Raw genomic sequence first — 17,252 nt, forward strand, 5'->3', positions numbered from 1 at the left:
TTGTTCAGCAACACCTTTGTACTCACAGTGTTAAGAACACAAATGCTCAAACTCATTAGGTGTTAAGTTTCTATGCAAACACAACTGATATTCATAAGTATGTTGAAAATGCACATACTGCAGCATTTAAAGGTACTTCACATTTTTTGTAATTTATCTCAGCGAGGCAGTGTAGTAACAGGATTTCTGTTGACAAATGTACACAAAACCAAATGCACAGATGTCTGAAAGAGGCTTATGCATAAATCAAATACTATTATATCTTCTGTTTCTTGTCACTTGTAGGTAAAAAAAAATGCACAAAATATTGCACTGATAGATGACCATTTTAACCCCAATTTTAACTGAAAATGTGTTTCTGTATTATTCATATATTTATCATGGTAAAGATTATCATGAGTGGAATTTAATGTGTATGCAATATTAATATTCAAAAGGCTATAACAGCTACATCGTATTGATAGCTATAACATTAAGAAGAATATTTTATTTGTCTGTAGTGTTATTACTGTTGTTAATTTTTTTTGTTAATAATAATAAACAGCTGATTGTCTTAAAAATGCAAAGTTAAAACCAATATATTTAAACTATTCACTTAAATTTAGATAAATAATATTCTATGGTTTTGAATTTAATCTTTATCTTGAAAATTTTAATTACTAATATAAATCTACATAACAAGTAATATTGTTGAGTCTTAACCATAATATTTAGATAAATGTTAGGGATTTGTCTCAAATATAATTTAATCATAATTGTTTAAATTAGTTAGGTAAATCTACTGAATAAACAATATTGTAAAGTTTCTAATTTAATATTTAAAGTAGTCATATGAATTTGCCTAGTAAATATTATTGTAGACATTGAAATTCACATAATAAATTACCTCAATACTTTTCAGGGAAAACAAAAAAACAAACATCATAAATAAATCAAAAATATAAAATGTGATGTATGAATCATAGTGTTTTACCTTCTAGGTATCCTGCTTTTATTTTGTCCGTTCAAGCACTTTTAAAACTTAAAACAAGTTTGAATTGTATATATCTTGTGGCCATGAAGGGACCTTTGAGTCTTTCTGAGTCCAGTTCACGACGTCGGTGAAGGAAATGAGTTTTCGCGTTTGCTTTTTTTTTAAAATTTTTTTTGCCTCTTCTCGGTATCCTTCCGTCGCCGTGGCAACGCCGCCGCCGCCGCCATAGCGCTTGCTTCAGTTTGTTTTCAGCAGCAGCTTCACACACTTGGCATTTCTCCTCCATTGAAACATTAAGGGTGTCAGATGCGCTCAGATTTGCTCCAGACATTCCAGCGGTTTCAGCTCAGACTGCGTCTCCGGAGAAGCTCAGCAGCGCAGCGGTCAGTGTCTGCTAGCTCCGTTAGCTCCATTAGCTTTTAGCTAACAGTCAACTGCTCCCAACGTTGCTCTGATCTTTTCTATAAAACTGCTGTTTTCATCGCCTGCAAGGACTGTAATCACTTTGTTAGCGTCATTAAAGTGTTCGTAATAATTTAGACTCACTATTTTGTTTTAGTACGTTTGATAATTTAGCTATTTAACTGCCAGCAGCTACAGATTTGCCATAAACAACAGAATAAACACAGAAAAAACAGGTTCATAAGGAATGAGAGATAGTAGTGATTTTTTAACTGTTAGTGTCAGTCTATAGTTAAGCATGGAGATTCAACATGGATCAGATGAGATCAGCATGATGAAGGTAAAGACCTGGGAAGACATTTTTATTGCCCACAGCTATGAAATTTGGTGAGGACACAGACAGAATAGTTTCCAGCAGATCTAAGTGATTAAATGGCTTCAGTGGAGGACTAATGTTTAATTATTGGCCCTTCAAAACGGAATAAAGTGCAACGTTTTCTAACCACGGTGGAATTGTGTCCCCAGAAAGTTCCTGTAAGTGTACATATATGGATGTATCCGAGTTTCTAATTAGAAGTACAGTCTGTAGTTGACATTTCACCAACTTTTGAGGCCTCTAACATCAGTAGAATTTGATATGTGGCAAATATGGCAAAACAAAGCTCCAGTTTCTAGCTGTTTTGACTAAATGTTGATGTGGACTCACTGGTAGGAAACAAAAACTGGTGTTCTGGTGGGTCTTTATGTTGTTATTATAATGCCTGGTGTCTCATTAAGAAGGAATAAATTCCATCAGATGACTTTTAACCACCTGTTAACTACGAATCATTTCAGATGTTGAGTATTATTGAAATATGAAATTTGTTTTTTTTTGGCTTTAACATCATCATTTTGATGAATTCACCTTTTGTTCTACACTGCAAAAATGGTATAAATAAAGTCAGTTTATTTGTGGCCCCAAATGTTTAACTGCTACTCTATAAACCTCCAAAATACACAAAACAAGAAAAAAAAGTGCAATAAAGGAGCAGGTTTTATCTCTATGTTTTTCTTGTCAGGTTCCCACAGAGTTCTGTGACAGTTAAAGGTTTATCTTCAGAAAGACACAATGCAGGTAAGAAATGTGCACATTATTTATACTTTATTTTGTGCGAATGTATTCTGTGTTTTGTCTGTTCATGTGTCGGCTGTTGGATGTTTCATGTTCTGTTGGTTGTGTTCTGCAGGTTCTGCCCATCTGGCAGCTCTCCATCCCTCTGCCTGCAATTCTGCTGATCACAATCAGTCTGTACATGGTGGTTCTGGGGATCGGACTGTGTATCCGCTCCTACCTCAAGGCTAGTTCAGTTTCATAAACTTGCACGTCACATAGTGAAGACCTTGAAAGAGTGTAGACTGAGAAAACCAAGTTTGCTTTGGAGTCACTTGAAGCAGAGAAGGAAAGAAAGTGAGAATTTGAAGGGTTTTGACTATGTTTTGAAAAAACAGGACTGAAAAATGGTAGATGACAGCCAGAGTCTTGCAGGGAAACTTTTCAGAACCAGCAATAAGGAACAAATTGTTCGAGTCATAAAATTAAACACTAATAACACTAATTCGCTAATTTGTCTTTGCATTAGAGTCTCAGTTTGATTTTGGCTTAGACTTTACTGAAGTCATATATGTAAAACACAGTGAAACAAACTAAAAGAGCTGCTTCCTGTTGTTTCCTGTTGTTGTTTTCTCTTTTAAAGGACTGCTGTTCCTCAGTTTGCACTGACTGCTGTCCCAGCGTCTCTATTTGCGAGCAGTGCTTCAGATTAGCTGTGATGTGCGACTGTAAGATGCCGACTGTGGACTCCTTCCTGCCCACTTCCTGTTCTTTTCCTTCTGTAAGTAAACCTCAGACTCTCTGTCAGCAGCTTTAACACATAATACCGGTTAAAAGGTGCAGATATAAACTGTAAATTGTTGTGTTTTGTCACAGTGTGATCGGTGGGACTGTGCCTGCACCTGTCAGCCTCCAGAGTGTGAATCCTGTAACTGCCTCTGCTTTGAGATCAGGATCAAGTAGAAGACAAACTGCTGGTTTACAGCAAACATGCTTTTAATTTCATGCCTTCATTAGAGAGTTTACAGAGACATTAAGGTCTGCAGCCGCCTTAACAAGCCAGCGTCTATATGACCTCAAAGACTGAAAAAAATCGATCGCCTGCTGTTCACACGTGTAAAGCAGCTGGTAGTGCCTTCAGTTTTCATTGACGTTTCATTAAATCTGTGTTTACACTGCAGGAATCAGGGTCGACATGAAGATCCTGAAACATGAAGAACTTTCTGTATCTAAAACCGTCTGTGACTTTTTAAAACCTGCAGCTGCAAACTAGTTTATATAGTTTTTGTGTACTGTGCTTTGACACATCACAGAGCTTCAGAAGAAATCCTGAAGTTCAGGACTTGTTGGACGTTTATCCAGCAGGAATTAGAGATGACGAATCCTCATTAGGTTTGTCATTTTTGACGTTGGCTTTTGAAACGTCAGCTGACTGATCTGTCTCGTCTTTACAGGTCACAGAAGTTAGTCTATAGAACTGAATGTTTCAGGTGGAAACTCGCCTTAAAGTTCAAGCAAAGCTGGTGTGTTTGAATGTCCCGATCCAGTCTGAGTCATTTAATATTTAATGTCCGCAAAATCCCAATCTGATACCATTTTCCTGACAATACACACTGAAGTGTTGTAGATGAGCTGTACCACCTGGTTGTTAATTACTGCTCATTTTTACTGCCTGTTTTCGTCAGCAGAGGTGTTCAGTGTGAGTTCAGTTACTAAATAATTTCCTGTTTCTCCTTTTGTTATCTTGTGTATTTATACTAGTTTACACCTGATGCTGCAGTCATGTGTTTTTGGTCTCTCTCCTGACAAGGCAGATCAGTCATCTGAATGTATCGTTGATCTTTGTATATATTTTGTATATTTTCTAAGTAGAGATGAGTTTGTTATTTGCTCCTGATCCAAATTCTTTAATATTTAGTATTTGCAGAGTCCCAATCTGATACCATTTTCCTGAAAATACACACTTCAGGTATTGTAGATTAGCTGTAGTACCTGTGACATCCAGCCAGTGTGAGACCCTAAAATCAATCTGAAACTAGTCTGTAACCAGTCCATAATCAGTTTAAAACCAGTACAACGCCAAATCCGAAACTAGTTTAAAACCCACCTAAAACCTGTGCAACGCCAAGTCTAAAAGCAGCCTATCCCAGTCCAAAACCAGTCCATCACCAAGACCAGTTCAAAACCAGTCTAAAACTGGTCTAACACCAAGTCCAATACAAATTCCAAACCCTCTTAAACCCAGTCCAAACCTAGTCAAACACCAAGTCCAAAACCCACCTAAAACCAGTCCAAATCAATTCTAATACCGGCCCATCACCAAGTCCAACACCAACTTAACCGCGGTGCAAAACGCGCCTAAAGCATTTTTTTTTTAAACCTTCAACAAAGGATGTAGCGCCACATTCCTGATGCAGCAATTAAACAAATATTGATCAGACCGTAAACAACATGTGAGCAGTTTACTGTTGTAGTGAGAATTTACTACATACTGCGATAAAACAGGGTGAAATAAAGCACAAGTCTCTGCTGGACGTGGCTTCATACACCAGAAACATGATGTGACCCAAACTCAGTGCTTCACTTTCATCCACCTTAAATTCATGTTGTCATGAAACCAGGTGGTGTTTGCAGAAACAGCTGCTGACTGAGAACCTCATTGTTGGTTTAAATTCTGATCCCTGAAAGACAACAAGCCAAGAATCTACATGTTTGTCTCATCTGCTGCAGAAAATGCTCCTCTGTTAATAAACAGGAAGGAGGAAGTAGATGGGGACTACTTTTAGTGGCGGATTAATCCACGTGTGGTGATGTGTCTGTGGCAGCAGGATGGAATCAAAACGACTTGTTTTTATGTGTTTATGTGTTAAAGTGATTTCCTGTTGGAGTTGTGGAATCTGTTGTTGATATTCTGTAACTAAAAATCGAGAATATCAACAAATTTGTTCCTAAATGTTGAGAAAAAGTAACTATTATTTTTGTACATTCTGTTTTTTAAATAAAGTTTTTATTGAATTCTGAAATACTTTAAATTCATGAAATTAAATTTGAAATTTTATCTGCAGTGTCGATAGACTGGAGTTAAAAGGGAATTTTTCACAGACAGAAAACGATGATAAAACCTATTTGTCCTCCATGTTTACAGTCTGTCAAGAGGAAAATGGGCTGAAAAGAAACACACTACACAGTTAAACACAGTTGTATATATATATATATATATATATGTATGGTTTTGTTCGCCAACTTGTAAATAACTCAGGTGAAATCATTCCATAAATAAAGCTGTCAGGTCTTAACCCTGATATTTAAACTTGTTAGGTTAATTTGTAACACAAATCTTTACTATAAAGCATGTTGACCAATAGTAACAATCATTTAAACTTATGAACTGGACCACTGTTGTAAATTCTGGACCTGCAGTTCCAAACTCTACCACCTGGAGGCGCTAAATTTCAGCCTCCATGTTGTTTTTGCAGCCGCTAATAAACACCAGAGAAGAAGAAGACCGCAGTGCAGTCAGCTGACTCCTTCACATGACCGTCTCATCTAGTTTCTCCTGTTTACCGGCGAAACTCCCACAAAGAATCCGCTTTGGGCGACAGAGCCGCGATGTTAGAGTCTGTTTAGGAACCAGACGGAAGAGTTTACCGGATAAACAAGTCAGAGTTGATAAAAACAGCTAATTATGTCACTAAACTCAGCGTGAATCCGCACAAAGAGCACCAGCCCGGTTAGCTTCACGGATCCAGCTCTGTCGGTAAGTTCTGGTTTGTCTCTTACGCTTGATTTAATAATCTTGACTTCCTTCACATGGCAGCAAACTTTTCTTTATTTCTATTAGCTGCTGTTTTCGTTAATTTTGGTTTCTGCGTTTCAAGAAATTGTACAACCCCCCGTTTAAAAACCTGCCAATTTAAGATGAATTTGCTTGTCGTCAAATATGATGTGTGATATAACAAATATTTAGGTGTTGACAGAATCCAGATGATCCACTTTAGATCTCGGCATATCATACTTGAACCAAAGTGCACTAATTTAAAAGAAATCTTAGTATAACTTTGCGCTTGATTGTAATTTTAAGACTGTTTATTGACCAAAACACATTGATAGTTGTCAGAAACAAGTTGTAATCCTTATTACTTTATATAAATAAGGTTTTTACTCTGTAAAATGTTATATTTCAAATTGTCTGTAGAGCTGCAGCAGCTATTCCATTCATTGAGTAATTATCAACTAATAAATGAATCGGCAAATATTTTACATTTTTTTAAATTGAAAACGGTCTAAAATCTGTAGATGCAGCTTCTTGAGTGTGAATATTTTCTGGCTCATTTCCTCCTTTATGACAGTAAACTGAAAATCTTTGGGTTGTGGACGAAGTAAAACATGTAAGGATATCATCCTGGGCTTTGGGAAACTTTCTTTTGACATTTTGTAAAGCGTCAGAAAAAAAATTCAACAGATTAATCGACAATGAAGATTATTATAAGTTGCAGCGCTAATTATCAGTGTACACTGTGAAATCACAAGTCTGCGCTAAAACAAGAGATTTCTGAATGGAGTTTGGTTGAGGAAGGATTCTGTTTTTATTTGTTTATTCTCTAAGTTTCTGTTGTAAATCATGCAGGTTTCTTGGATGTTCCACATTTCTTCTGATTCGCACTTCCTTTATTTCTATTCTCAGATGTGCTGCCCACCGCAATAGATTTTTTTTCTTCTTTTACTTCATTCACTTCCTCAAGGAATTTAAATATCCTCCAAAATGAGTCCAGAAGGGAAGCGGCTTTCAAACATCGTCATCCTCGGCTTTGGCTTCATGTTCATGTTCACTGCTTTTCAAACATGTGGCAACATAGAGGTACGTTTACTGATGCATATTCCAGATGAATTACACATAATTTAGGATTAAATCTAATACGTGGTTTTTATTCAACTTTACAGCAAACTGTAATCAAGAGCTTCAACAGCACTGAGTTCCACGGCAGCGGATACACGAGGTGAGGAAGAGTCTCAGACCTGGTTGCAAAATTAAATCAGTCAGAAACTCCTGACAGATAATTGAATTATAGATGAACTATTTTAGGGAACAAAGGTTACAGTCAGTCAGGATTTCCAGAAACCAAACTTCAGCTCTAAACTCCAGGCAGCAGTTTATGGATGTTCTGCCATATTTTTCTTCACTGTGGACTCATTTTTTACTGCAGCAATAAAGTCCTTCACCTCAGTGGAAACAGAACGACCATGACGGAGGAGAAAACTCAGAAATGTCTTCTGTCAGTATGACACAGTTAGAATGACAGAATCATGTTTTAAAAAAAAAGACAAAAATAAAAAAAAGTGTCCGTATGTGTCAACACCAGAAATAAACAAAGGCTCCACATATTATAGAGATTTAATTATTTATGTTTTAGAGAGGGCTGCAAGATGGCTCAGTGGTTAGCACCGTTGCCTCGCAGCAAGAAGGTCGCCGGTTTGCGTCCCGGTGAGGGGTCTTTTTGTGTGGAGTTTGCATGTTCTCCCCGTGCAGCGTGGGTTCTCTCTGGGTTCTCCAGCTTCCTCCCACAAGGTCCAGAAACATGTTGAGGTTAATTGGTGATTCTAAATTGTCCGTAGGTGTGAATGTGAGTGTGCTTGGTTGTCTGTCTCTAAGTGTAGCCCTGTGATAGACTGGTGACCTGTCCAGGGTGTCCCCTGCCTTCGCCCTGAGTCAGCTGGGATAGACTCCAGCCCCCACGACCCCAGTGAGGATTAAGCGGTGTATAGATGATGGATGGATGGATGGATGGATGGATGGATGGATGGATGTTTTAGAGAATCTGGGTCATTCCATGCCAGCTCACGCCCTCCTAGTTGAGGTCATGGATTGTCTTATCTTTAATTTTTTAATATTTTTTCAGTGGATATGAAGACATCTCCTTCAAGAAGTTTCAAAGAAATCAAAACAATCCTTCCTGAAAAGAAATGCTCTTAAAATGTCCTAAAACGTGGATTTTAGGAAGACCTGTGGCAGTCAGGTTTTGGTGTAGTACCAAATGACATTCTGGTAGTTGGAACTGAGTGAAGAGATTAATTTTTGAAAATTAAAGATTTTTCATTTTGATGATAGATTCTAGATTTTTAGTATTTTAATTTCTGTTTTAAAAAAAAGAAGAAGAAAGAAAAATCAGCATAAGCTTTTGACATGATTACAAGTTCCAACTTCTTCTTGAGGTTTCTGGAATATTCAGCAAAAAATCAGCCAAATCTCCTCGTCTCCTGATCTCTCTTAATGTCTCAGTTTTGTGTCTTGTGTTTTTTGTGTCTCATTTTTGTTGTTGTCTGTCTCGTTTGTATGGCTTTGTCTCTTTTTTTGTCCTATTTTGTCTTGTTTTTGTCGTTTTATCTTGTGTTTGTCATTTTGGCCATTTCATACGTCTTTGTCTTCACTTTGTGTCTCATTTTGTCGTTCTCTGTCTCGTTTTTGACATTTTTGTTGTTCTGATTTGTCTTATTTCTGTCATTTTGTGTCACATCGGCTATATGAGGATGTTTCACCATGATGGATATATCTCCTAACAACTTGCTGCATATGTTTTATTGATCCAGTACGTTTGTATGTCAACACTGCCTGCAGTTCAGCCTGAAAACTTTCTGAATTTTTGTCACGACTTTTAAACACAGTTGAATCAGTCGGGCCTTCTTAGATGCTTGGAGGAGATCAAACTGTTTGCTGTAGTTCGATTTTTTATTTTTATTTTTTTACAATTTTAAATTAAATATCACAATTTCGAGCTTGGATTTGGTTCATTTTACTACGTTCATAGACTGTCAGAAAGCTGAAAATGAAATGATTCCTTCTGCCTGATAAATGGTGTCACTTTTGTGATTTATTTGAAAGAAAACATACCTTTAAACACAGCTTTGGTGGGTTTTGTGGTCCAGAGGGTTTAATCTAAAGCACATCTTCAGTGAAATGCGTCAGTCTTAACGTAAACTAATGTGTTTCTGCAGCATGTCCATCATCTATGGAGTTTTCTCTGCGTCCAACCTGATCGCGCCCTCGGTGGTGACAGTCATCGGGCCTCAGCTCTCCATGTTCTTCAGTGGACTTCTGTACAGGTGAGTCCACGCTCACCTGCACTGTCCAACCTTTTTAAGCCTGAAACGGGCTCCTGATGTTCATTTTCACTGTTTTCCACAGCGGCTACATCGCCATGTTCATCCACCCGTACACCTGGAGCTTCTACACAGCGTCGGTGCTGGTCGGGATCGGAGCTGCAAGTACAGAGACTTTCCCTGACTAACATTTCACCTGCAAAAATCTTTTGTTTTTGCACTGATGAAACCCTTTTCTTTGCTCCCCAGTTCTTTGGACGGCTCAAGGAAACGTTCTCGCCATCAACTCCACCGACCGCACCATCGGAAGGAACAGCGGCATCTTCTGGGCACTGCTGCAGTTCAGGTAAAACTTTTTGTCTTGTTTGGGTATTTTCACTTTCTTTTTTGTCATTTTGTGTCTGACTCTGGACATTTTTAGTGTCTTTTTGGTCATTTTCAGGGAATTTTTAGTCATTTTCATCACCTTGTAGTTAGTTTTGATATCACTCTGGTCATTTTGCATCTTGTTTTGGACGCATTAAGTGCCTTTTTGGTCATTTTATGTCCTACTCTGGGCCTAGTCAGTGTCGTTGGTGATTTTCTTTATGTTGTTGTTGCACATTCTCACAGATATCACTGATAATTAATAGTTTTGTATTAAGTTTCAAACAAATGCATGAAAGAGAAGCATCTTCTCTGGTTTTCTCAGCAGGACTGAGGCAAACTGTTACACTAATTCATTCTCCTTTTGCTTATAATTAGAGATGTATGCGTGCTTTTTAAATGACAGTATTTCAGAGTCTGTCGTCTCTCTGCAGCTTATTCCTTGGAAACCTTTACATTTACTGCGCCTGGCACGGACATGTCCATATCACAGGTAAAAAAAAACAGCCGTGTTTTCTGAAACCTCTGCTTCATGTGAGTTTACTGTTATTCATAGTTTCACTGTGACTCACGTTTGTCTCAGATAAAGACCGTCAGACGGTGTTCATCTCTCTGACCGTCATCAGTCTGGTCGGCTGCTTCCTCTTCTTCCTGATCCGGAAACCCGACCCAGAGTCTTCTTCTTCTCCCTCGGAAGTGACCGAGTCGCTGCTGGAGCCAGAATCCTTCGAGAACTCCACAGCCAGGTGAGTGATCCGGGTGTTTATGGGACTCTTTACTGTATCATAACATGCTGTTTGGTTTTATTCAAATGGGTTCATCACTCAGCATTATGACATCTCTGATGGAAACTGACAGAAACTTGATGCTCACAGATGCAGCTTCATCAAGTTTCAACAGTGTGGAAGTTGATCTGAAGGAAAGAAAATGGAACAAGATTTTAGATTTTGATAAAATATTTAGAATTCTAGGCTGAGATTTGCTTAGTTTTCCTGATGGAACCATATGTGACACACGAGTAGCTCATGATGGGGGGAAACTGATTCTCTTTCTGCAGTTTCTAGCTAACGTTTTAAAGATAACGTGCTTTTCGAACCTTGCCGTTGGAGGAGTAGTATTAAAATTGGTTTCGGATGAGTTTAACATTAGTTTTAAACATTGTTTCTGAACCCCCTGTATGCTGGTTTCAAATAGGGGTGTCGGCTGATTTAGGATTAGTTTAAGACCTGGTTTTTGCTTGGTTTAGGATTGGATTCAAATACTGTTTTAAACTTGTTTTTTGGATTGGTTTCAGATTTGGTTTTGGACTGGTTTAGGATCAACTTAAGACTTGTTTTGGACTGGTTTAAGACCGGTTTCAGTTTGCCATTGTGTGAAGATGACATGCATTTCAAACTTGTCGGCAGGTTTTGGGGGTCAGATCATTGATCAGGTATGAAAGTGAACATTTGCTGCAGCTCTGATGTTTTCACAGCGTTGATGCGTGAAGTCAAAGGACCATTCTGGTGTATTTCAGGCTAACATTACATTCAGGGAAACCAGGACAACGCTGTGTATATCAGGGCTAAAAGATGTGGGCTCCCTGCATCCTGAGTGAGTTATTTTAAACATTTGTGTTCTGTCTAAACTAAAATTAGACTCCTGGAAAACGAACCGTTTTCTGTCCTTTAGCATTTGGTTTGGTTGAGTTCAGTGCTGCTGGCCTTTGATTATTAATATCTGTCTTGTTGTCAGGACGTCTGTTGGCGCCTCTCGAGCCGCCTGACGTGTTTTAAAACAGATGATCTCCGTATATTGCAGAAAGTATACTTTTTTAGAAGACAGATGGGCGTCGCAGGAGCAGGAGCAGACAGGCGACCTTTCACTGTAAATGCTATCCTTTGTTGTGCTTCCTACATTTCTCTTTGAAACTGCTGTGATACGGTCGCCGCGGCAACCCAGAGCAGTTTAGGGATGAGCTGGAAGGTGAAGGTGTCCGAAGAAGACGAACGAGCCTGTAAAAGGCCGACGGACACAAAGATTCATGCCGTCATATCAGTGACATCAACTACACACTGCAGATATTTATCGATGCTTTACGTTCTCTTGCAGTTCGCCTCCAGCAGGAATCTGCTCTCAGGCTCTGGACGCTTTCAGTAAGTTTGTTAAAATCGCATTTATTTTACATCTGTAACTGAACTGTGCGATTAAAATCCACTTTGTTGTTTGCAGTTAAAGCCTGTAAAATGTTTGTCACCAAAGAAATGCTGCTGCTGAGCGTCTCCATCGGATACACAGGTGAGTTCAACACAAACCTGCTGCTACACTTTTGTTCAGTATTGACTGTCGTTTTAGGCTTTCTGTTGGAATGCAGAGAAATGTTGGAAGAACAAAGAAATAAGCATCTGTTATATAAATATATTGAAAATAATTGAGTGGTTGCAAAAACAAACTGCATAGAAATCTAAAAATATATGTATCAGCATCGAGAGAAAACAACATAAAAAGGTGACATGTATTATTATTTGTATGAAGAAGTGGATGGAATGGACAAAACATGTTGACGGGATAAAGTGTCTCCAATGATCTGGAAAAGATAAATTAGCTGGAAAATGAAAAATAGACAGATGTATGTGTTGGACTGGTTTCAAACTTGGGTTTAGACTGGTTTAACATTGGTTTCCAATATTGTTTTAGACCTTCTTAACTACTTGTTTTAAACTTGCTTTTGGACTGGTCTTAGGTTTTGGACATAGTTTTTACCTGGTTCTAACCTGCTCCTTGGACTGGTGTCAAACATGCATTTTGACTGGTTTTAGGCTGGTTTAAGACTTGTTTCTAGCTAATTTGGGACCTAGTTTTGGACTGGTTGAAACTTGCTCTTTATACTGGTCTTAAACATGGGTTTGGACTTGTTTTAGATTTGTTTTAAGCTTAATTTTGAACTTGTATTGAACTGGTTTTGTCGCATCTTGATGAACTCTTCAGATGTTCTGTGGATTCGGTCCGAGTCTCTTCATGTGATCCGGACTAACTGATTCAGACAGCTGAATGTGGTTCTTTATCAGAGTTTCCAACCTGCTGCAGGATGAATTCAGGACGTTCAGACGGTGATGGATGAGAACACGAAGATCTGAAGGGTTTAAATCTTTTGCACAGCTCTTTAAATCAAGCTAAAACTGAGAATGTACCTGACTCTGCCCCGACAGGCCTGGAGCTCACCTTCTACAGCGGCGTCTACGGGACGTGTATCGGAGCCATGACGCGCTTCGGTCAGGATGCAAAGAGCCTGATCGGGATTTCTGGTATCTGTATCGGTATTGGAGAGATCTTAGGTGAGTCCAGGTTTCATTAATTGAAGTTCTACAGAAAGAAGAAGAAGAAACCATCCTGAGAGTTTGTCTCTCTGCGCTGCACTGTGTGTCCAGGAGGGGGCGTCTTCGGGATGCTGAACAAGAACGATCGTTTCGGGAGGAACCCGGTGATTCTGCTCGGACTCATCACGCACTACGTCGCCTTCTACCTGATCTTCCTGAACATTGCCAGCGACGCTCCTTTGGCTCCTGAAGCAGGAACTGACCTGCAGGCCTACATCAGCCCCAGGTGAGAACGCTGTCAGGTGACCAGCAGGTGTTTGACAGAAAGAACTCACTGCTCACCTGGAAAATGTCTGTAGTGTTGTGTTCAGTCTGTTCAAGTGTCATGAGGCAGATCGATTACTCTCACTGGATTTAAAAAGGAAAAGTTTTAAGTGTGCAGCAGATCTCAATTTTAGAAACTAGAAGCAGCTTAAAAAATGACTCATTCAGTAGCGAGAAAATTACATAATTAACAATTCAGAAGAGAAAGAATGTCAAGTAATTATTAAAATATGAATAGATAAAAAATACAAATAAAGACTATAAAAATATTACACAATAAAATAAAAAGCATATTAGGTACACTTTTTTTAACTATTAAAAAAAAGAAACAAATAAAAACCAAAATGATTAAACCAACAAAAGATTTAACAAATACAACATAATAATTAATAAAATAAAAAAAATAATTATATACAATATAAAAATCTATTCAACATTTTTTAAAATCTGCAAATATTAAACAAAAAAATAAAAAGCACAAAATATTAAGCAAATAAAAGTTATTAAGCCAATTAAAAGGATTTTTTAATTATGTAAATAATCAATTAAACATTTATTAAACAATAAAAACTTATTTTGCAAATAAATAGAATAAGAACTAGCAAAAAACAATAAAAATGTTATTAAATGAAAAGAAATATCAGATAAAAAGGATTGTTTTTAAATAAATACAAAGTACTATGCAAATGCAATTATTAAACAACTAAAACGAAGAAATAGGAAATAAAAAATGTCAATATATTAAACAAATAAAGACTAAAATTGATTAAACAATCAAAGAAAAAGCAGTAAAAGAAAAAATAAAGCTAATGAAGAAAAAATATCGAACAAATAGTCGGCAAATAACATTATTACACGAACAAACATATTTTAAAAGACACAAGACAAACCGTCAAAAATACAAAGTAAGATTTTAAATTAAAATGTAAAAATGAATATTACTGCTCAGTAGTTTGTGCAATATCAGTTTCTGTATCGTGTGTAGTAAGTCATGTACAATATTTCATTTCTCAGATGCAATATTTCAGTTGAATGTGTGATTCATTTTCATCTCATTTTTCTGGTACAGTCCTCGTTGTCATGTGTGATGTTACTGAATCGCCAGCTTGACTCTTCACTGTTCTACTCGAGCCTTATTTGTATTTACTTATTTTATTTCAATAATGTATTGTACTTACGTCTTATTGCTTTCTACTTTTAGCCACTGCATTTATTTTGTTATTTCGTCATTTGTATTTTTCTGGCAGAAGAATTTCTCTCCAGGATTCATAACATTTTATCTTATCTTTTAATGTCTGCGCTGCAGCCTGGGCGTGGCGTTGCTCTGCAGCTTCCTGCTCGGTTTGGGTGACAGCTGCTTCAACACTCAGCTGCTCAGCATCATCGGCTTCCTGTTCAGAGACAACAGCGCTCCTGCCTTCGCTGTCTTCAAGTTCATCCAGGTGACCTTCACATCCACGGAACTACACAGAAATCCAGCTTCAGCTTGAGCTGCATTAACCTGTCGTTTCCTCCTCAGTCCATCATGGCGGCTCTGGCCTTCTTCTACAGCAACTACCTGTTGCTGCACTGGCAGCTGCTCATCCTCGTCGTCGCTGGCTTTCTGGGCTCCGTCACCTTCTTCGTGGCCGAAGGCGTCGCTCAGTCCCACCGGCGGGAGTCCGACTACGACAGCATCTGACCTGGAGGATGACGAGGGAACAGCTGGAAGTGTTTGGCGCTTCACGGCTAGGTTTAACAATCCTCCACAGAGACGTTTCTCAGACCAACGCTGTGGTACGTTTGGTTTTTACCGAGTCGGAGCCAAATATTTATTCAACTACATCTAAAAACACGAGGGGGCAGAGTGTGCACGCCAGATATACCTCATATAGCTTCATTCCTGGCCTCTTATTCTTTATTTTGTGCACACAGTCTGAACAAAATATACTTAGTGGGATGGGTGGAGGAAATTATCAAGCACTTTGGATTGATGTTAGTGCAGTTCAGAGGGAGGACACACTGACCTTATTGTGAATCAGCTGCAGGTTTTAATGTTCACTTTAAAGAGACGTCTGGTGGCATTCAGTTTATTTTGTCTTGACAGCAAATCCCACAAGGTGACTAATAATCCCTAATAAGCAGCTTATTTCTTTGTGCCAAAATCAAATAAAACACATCAGTTCACATCATTTCTGCATTTTTTTTGGGCTGAATCCTAAATATACCTTCTGCTGCAGCAAATGTGGATTAATCCGCCGCTGAAAATAGTCCCAAACATGCTGTTTTCCTCCCATTTGTGAGCCACAGGCAGAAATGCAACGTAGATGTTGGTCTTTCTTTTTTTTTGATTTGCTGCCAAGAAAAATAAAGAATATCACTGACGCGTGCACAAATTACAATGAAATGCTGACAAAACCGTCGCTCTTGGACTCCAAACACCCGTAATTCCTTCATATATTCACTTCACGTGTCGTGTCGTCACTGCTTTATTCCTCAGCTGCAGTTACAAGTTTATCACTGCCTCAGCAGAAACACAACAATCCAGAAACACAACAGTGGTTTAAAGGGAAGATTATCAAGGAACTGGACTCTCTCTGTTCATTTTTGTTTCATGTGAAGCCTCTGTTTGGCTGTACGGTTGATATTCAGGGGATCACAGGTGGATGACAGCATCTCGAAGTTAACAGACTGTTCGGTTTGTGCCTCAAAGAAGGAAAGAGAAAGTCTTTTTCTTTTCTTTGCTACTTTTTCTCATTACCTGATGTGCAACAGGGATAGTTTGACAAGGAAACCGACACAACAAGATGGTAAATCAAGAGAAATGTAGTTCTTTTATTCCAGATTTTTGGATGAGCTCTTACTCTTAGCTTAAAGGGACACTACACCGATGTAGCACTGCTTAAGTATGGCGACCTACCACAGTTATATTTACAGAAAAAAGCAGATCAAGACTCAAAAACCAAGTCCTATAATGCACCTTGATAACTGCTTATATTGTTATTTAGTCCTCTAAGTCCCCAAACCCCACCGGCACGTTTAAAAGACATGATTTCTTTTTTAAAAATCACCCAAATTGCACCTTTTATCAGAGCCAGAAACTGTAAAAACAGAAACAAATCTTTGGATATTCACCTTCCCAACAGTCCCTCTGTTTAAGCTTCAAATCATATTTCACTTTCTTCTACGTGTCTCATTTAAACATTTGCCAAAAATAAACGGTTTGCTCTAACCAGATTCTTTAAAAACACTAAAAATTCTGTGCTCCTTGACAACCGTGAAGTGACTCGGCTGTAACCAACAGTCACATGACAAAAATCCAGGGACTTTTCTGAACTGCAGGCGGTGCATCAGCCAGAAACAACAAGAAGTGAGAATTTTTCAACTTTCGGACAGTCCTTGAACTACTCGTCTGTTACATTCAATCATTTCATCCAAATTGCTTTGTTCTACGTTTCTCATTTTTAAAAAGTGCCAAAAATGTATTTTCTCTGACCAGATTCTTTAAAGAAGTTTAAAAAAAAACCTGTTCTGATTGCCACAACTGTACAGCCACGACTGACTCGGATGCAGGAAGCAGTCAAGTGCAACAGATTCTGAGAGTGTTCAGCTGAACTGCAGGCTGTGTTTAACCAAAACGCCAAACTTACATCATTTGTCAGCCAGAAACTTTTACTGATCCTGAGAATTCATCGAACATCACTTTATTTTACATGACTACACGCCA

At 38.3% G+C, this 17,252-nt stretch overlaps 2 protein-coding genes across 3 annotated transcripts; both read left to right on the forward strand.

Annotated features, from left to right (window-relative positions):
- The first annotated feature begins 1,209 nt into the window (after positions 1 to 1,209).
- Positions 1,210 to 4,703, forward strand: si:ch211-198p11.6 (uncharacterized). 2 transcript variants are annotated; one of them, XM_008290936.1, is made up of 5 exons: positions 1,210 to 1,356; positions 2,434 to 2,489; positions 2,602 to 2,712; positions 3,109 to 3,246; positions 3,342 to 4,703. In XM_008290936.1, exons 2-5 carry the CDS (start codon positions 2,484 to 2,486, stop codon positions 3,426 to 3,428), a joined length of 342 nt encoding a protein of 113 aa, XP_008289158.1. In that variant the 5' UTR covers positions 1,210 to 1,356; positions 2,434 to 2,483; the 3' UTR covers positions 3,429 to 4,703. The 2 variants fall into 2 exon arrangements, with proteins under 2 accessions (XP_008289158.1, XP_008289159.1); XM_008290937.1 differs by lacking the exon at positions 1,210 to 1,356 and adding an exon at positions 1,834 to 1,909.
- A 1,279-nt stretch (positions 4,704 to 5,982) lies between these two features.
- mfsd11 (major facilitator superfamily domain containing 11) lies at positions 5,983 to 16,923 on the forward strand. The gene is made up of 14 exons (XM_008290938.1): positions 5,983 to 6,222; positions 7,150 to 7,323; positions 7,407 to 7,462; positions 9,456 to 9,563; positions 9,646 to 9,725; positions 9,810 to 9,906; positions 10,361 to 10,419; positions 10,510 to 10,672; positions 12,018 to 12,061; positions 12,138 to 12,203; positions 13,115 to 13,240; positions 13,334 to 13,508; positions 14,853 to 14,988; positions 15,066 to 16,923. Exons 2-14 carry the CDS (start codon positions 7,228 to 7,230, stop codon positions 15,225 to 15,227), a joined length of 1,368 nt encoding a protein of 455 aa, XP_008289160.1. The 5' UTR covers positions 5,983 to 6,222; positions 7,150 to 7,227; the 3' UTR covers positions 15,228 to 16,923.
- The last annotated feature ends 329 nt before the right edge of the window (positions 16,924 to 17,252 follow it).

The sequence above is a fragment of the Stegastes partitus genome, unplaced genomic scaffold, assembly GCF_000690725.1.
Source record: "Stegastes partitus isolate 25-593 unplaced genomic scaffold, Stegastes_partitus-1.0.2 Scaffold704, whole genome shotgun sequence".
In the NCBI taxonomy this organism is placed as follows: Eukaryota; Metazoa; Chordata; class Actinopteri; family Pomacentridae; genus Stegastes; species Stegastes partitus.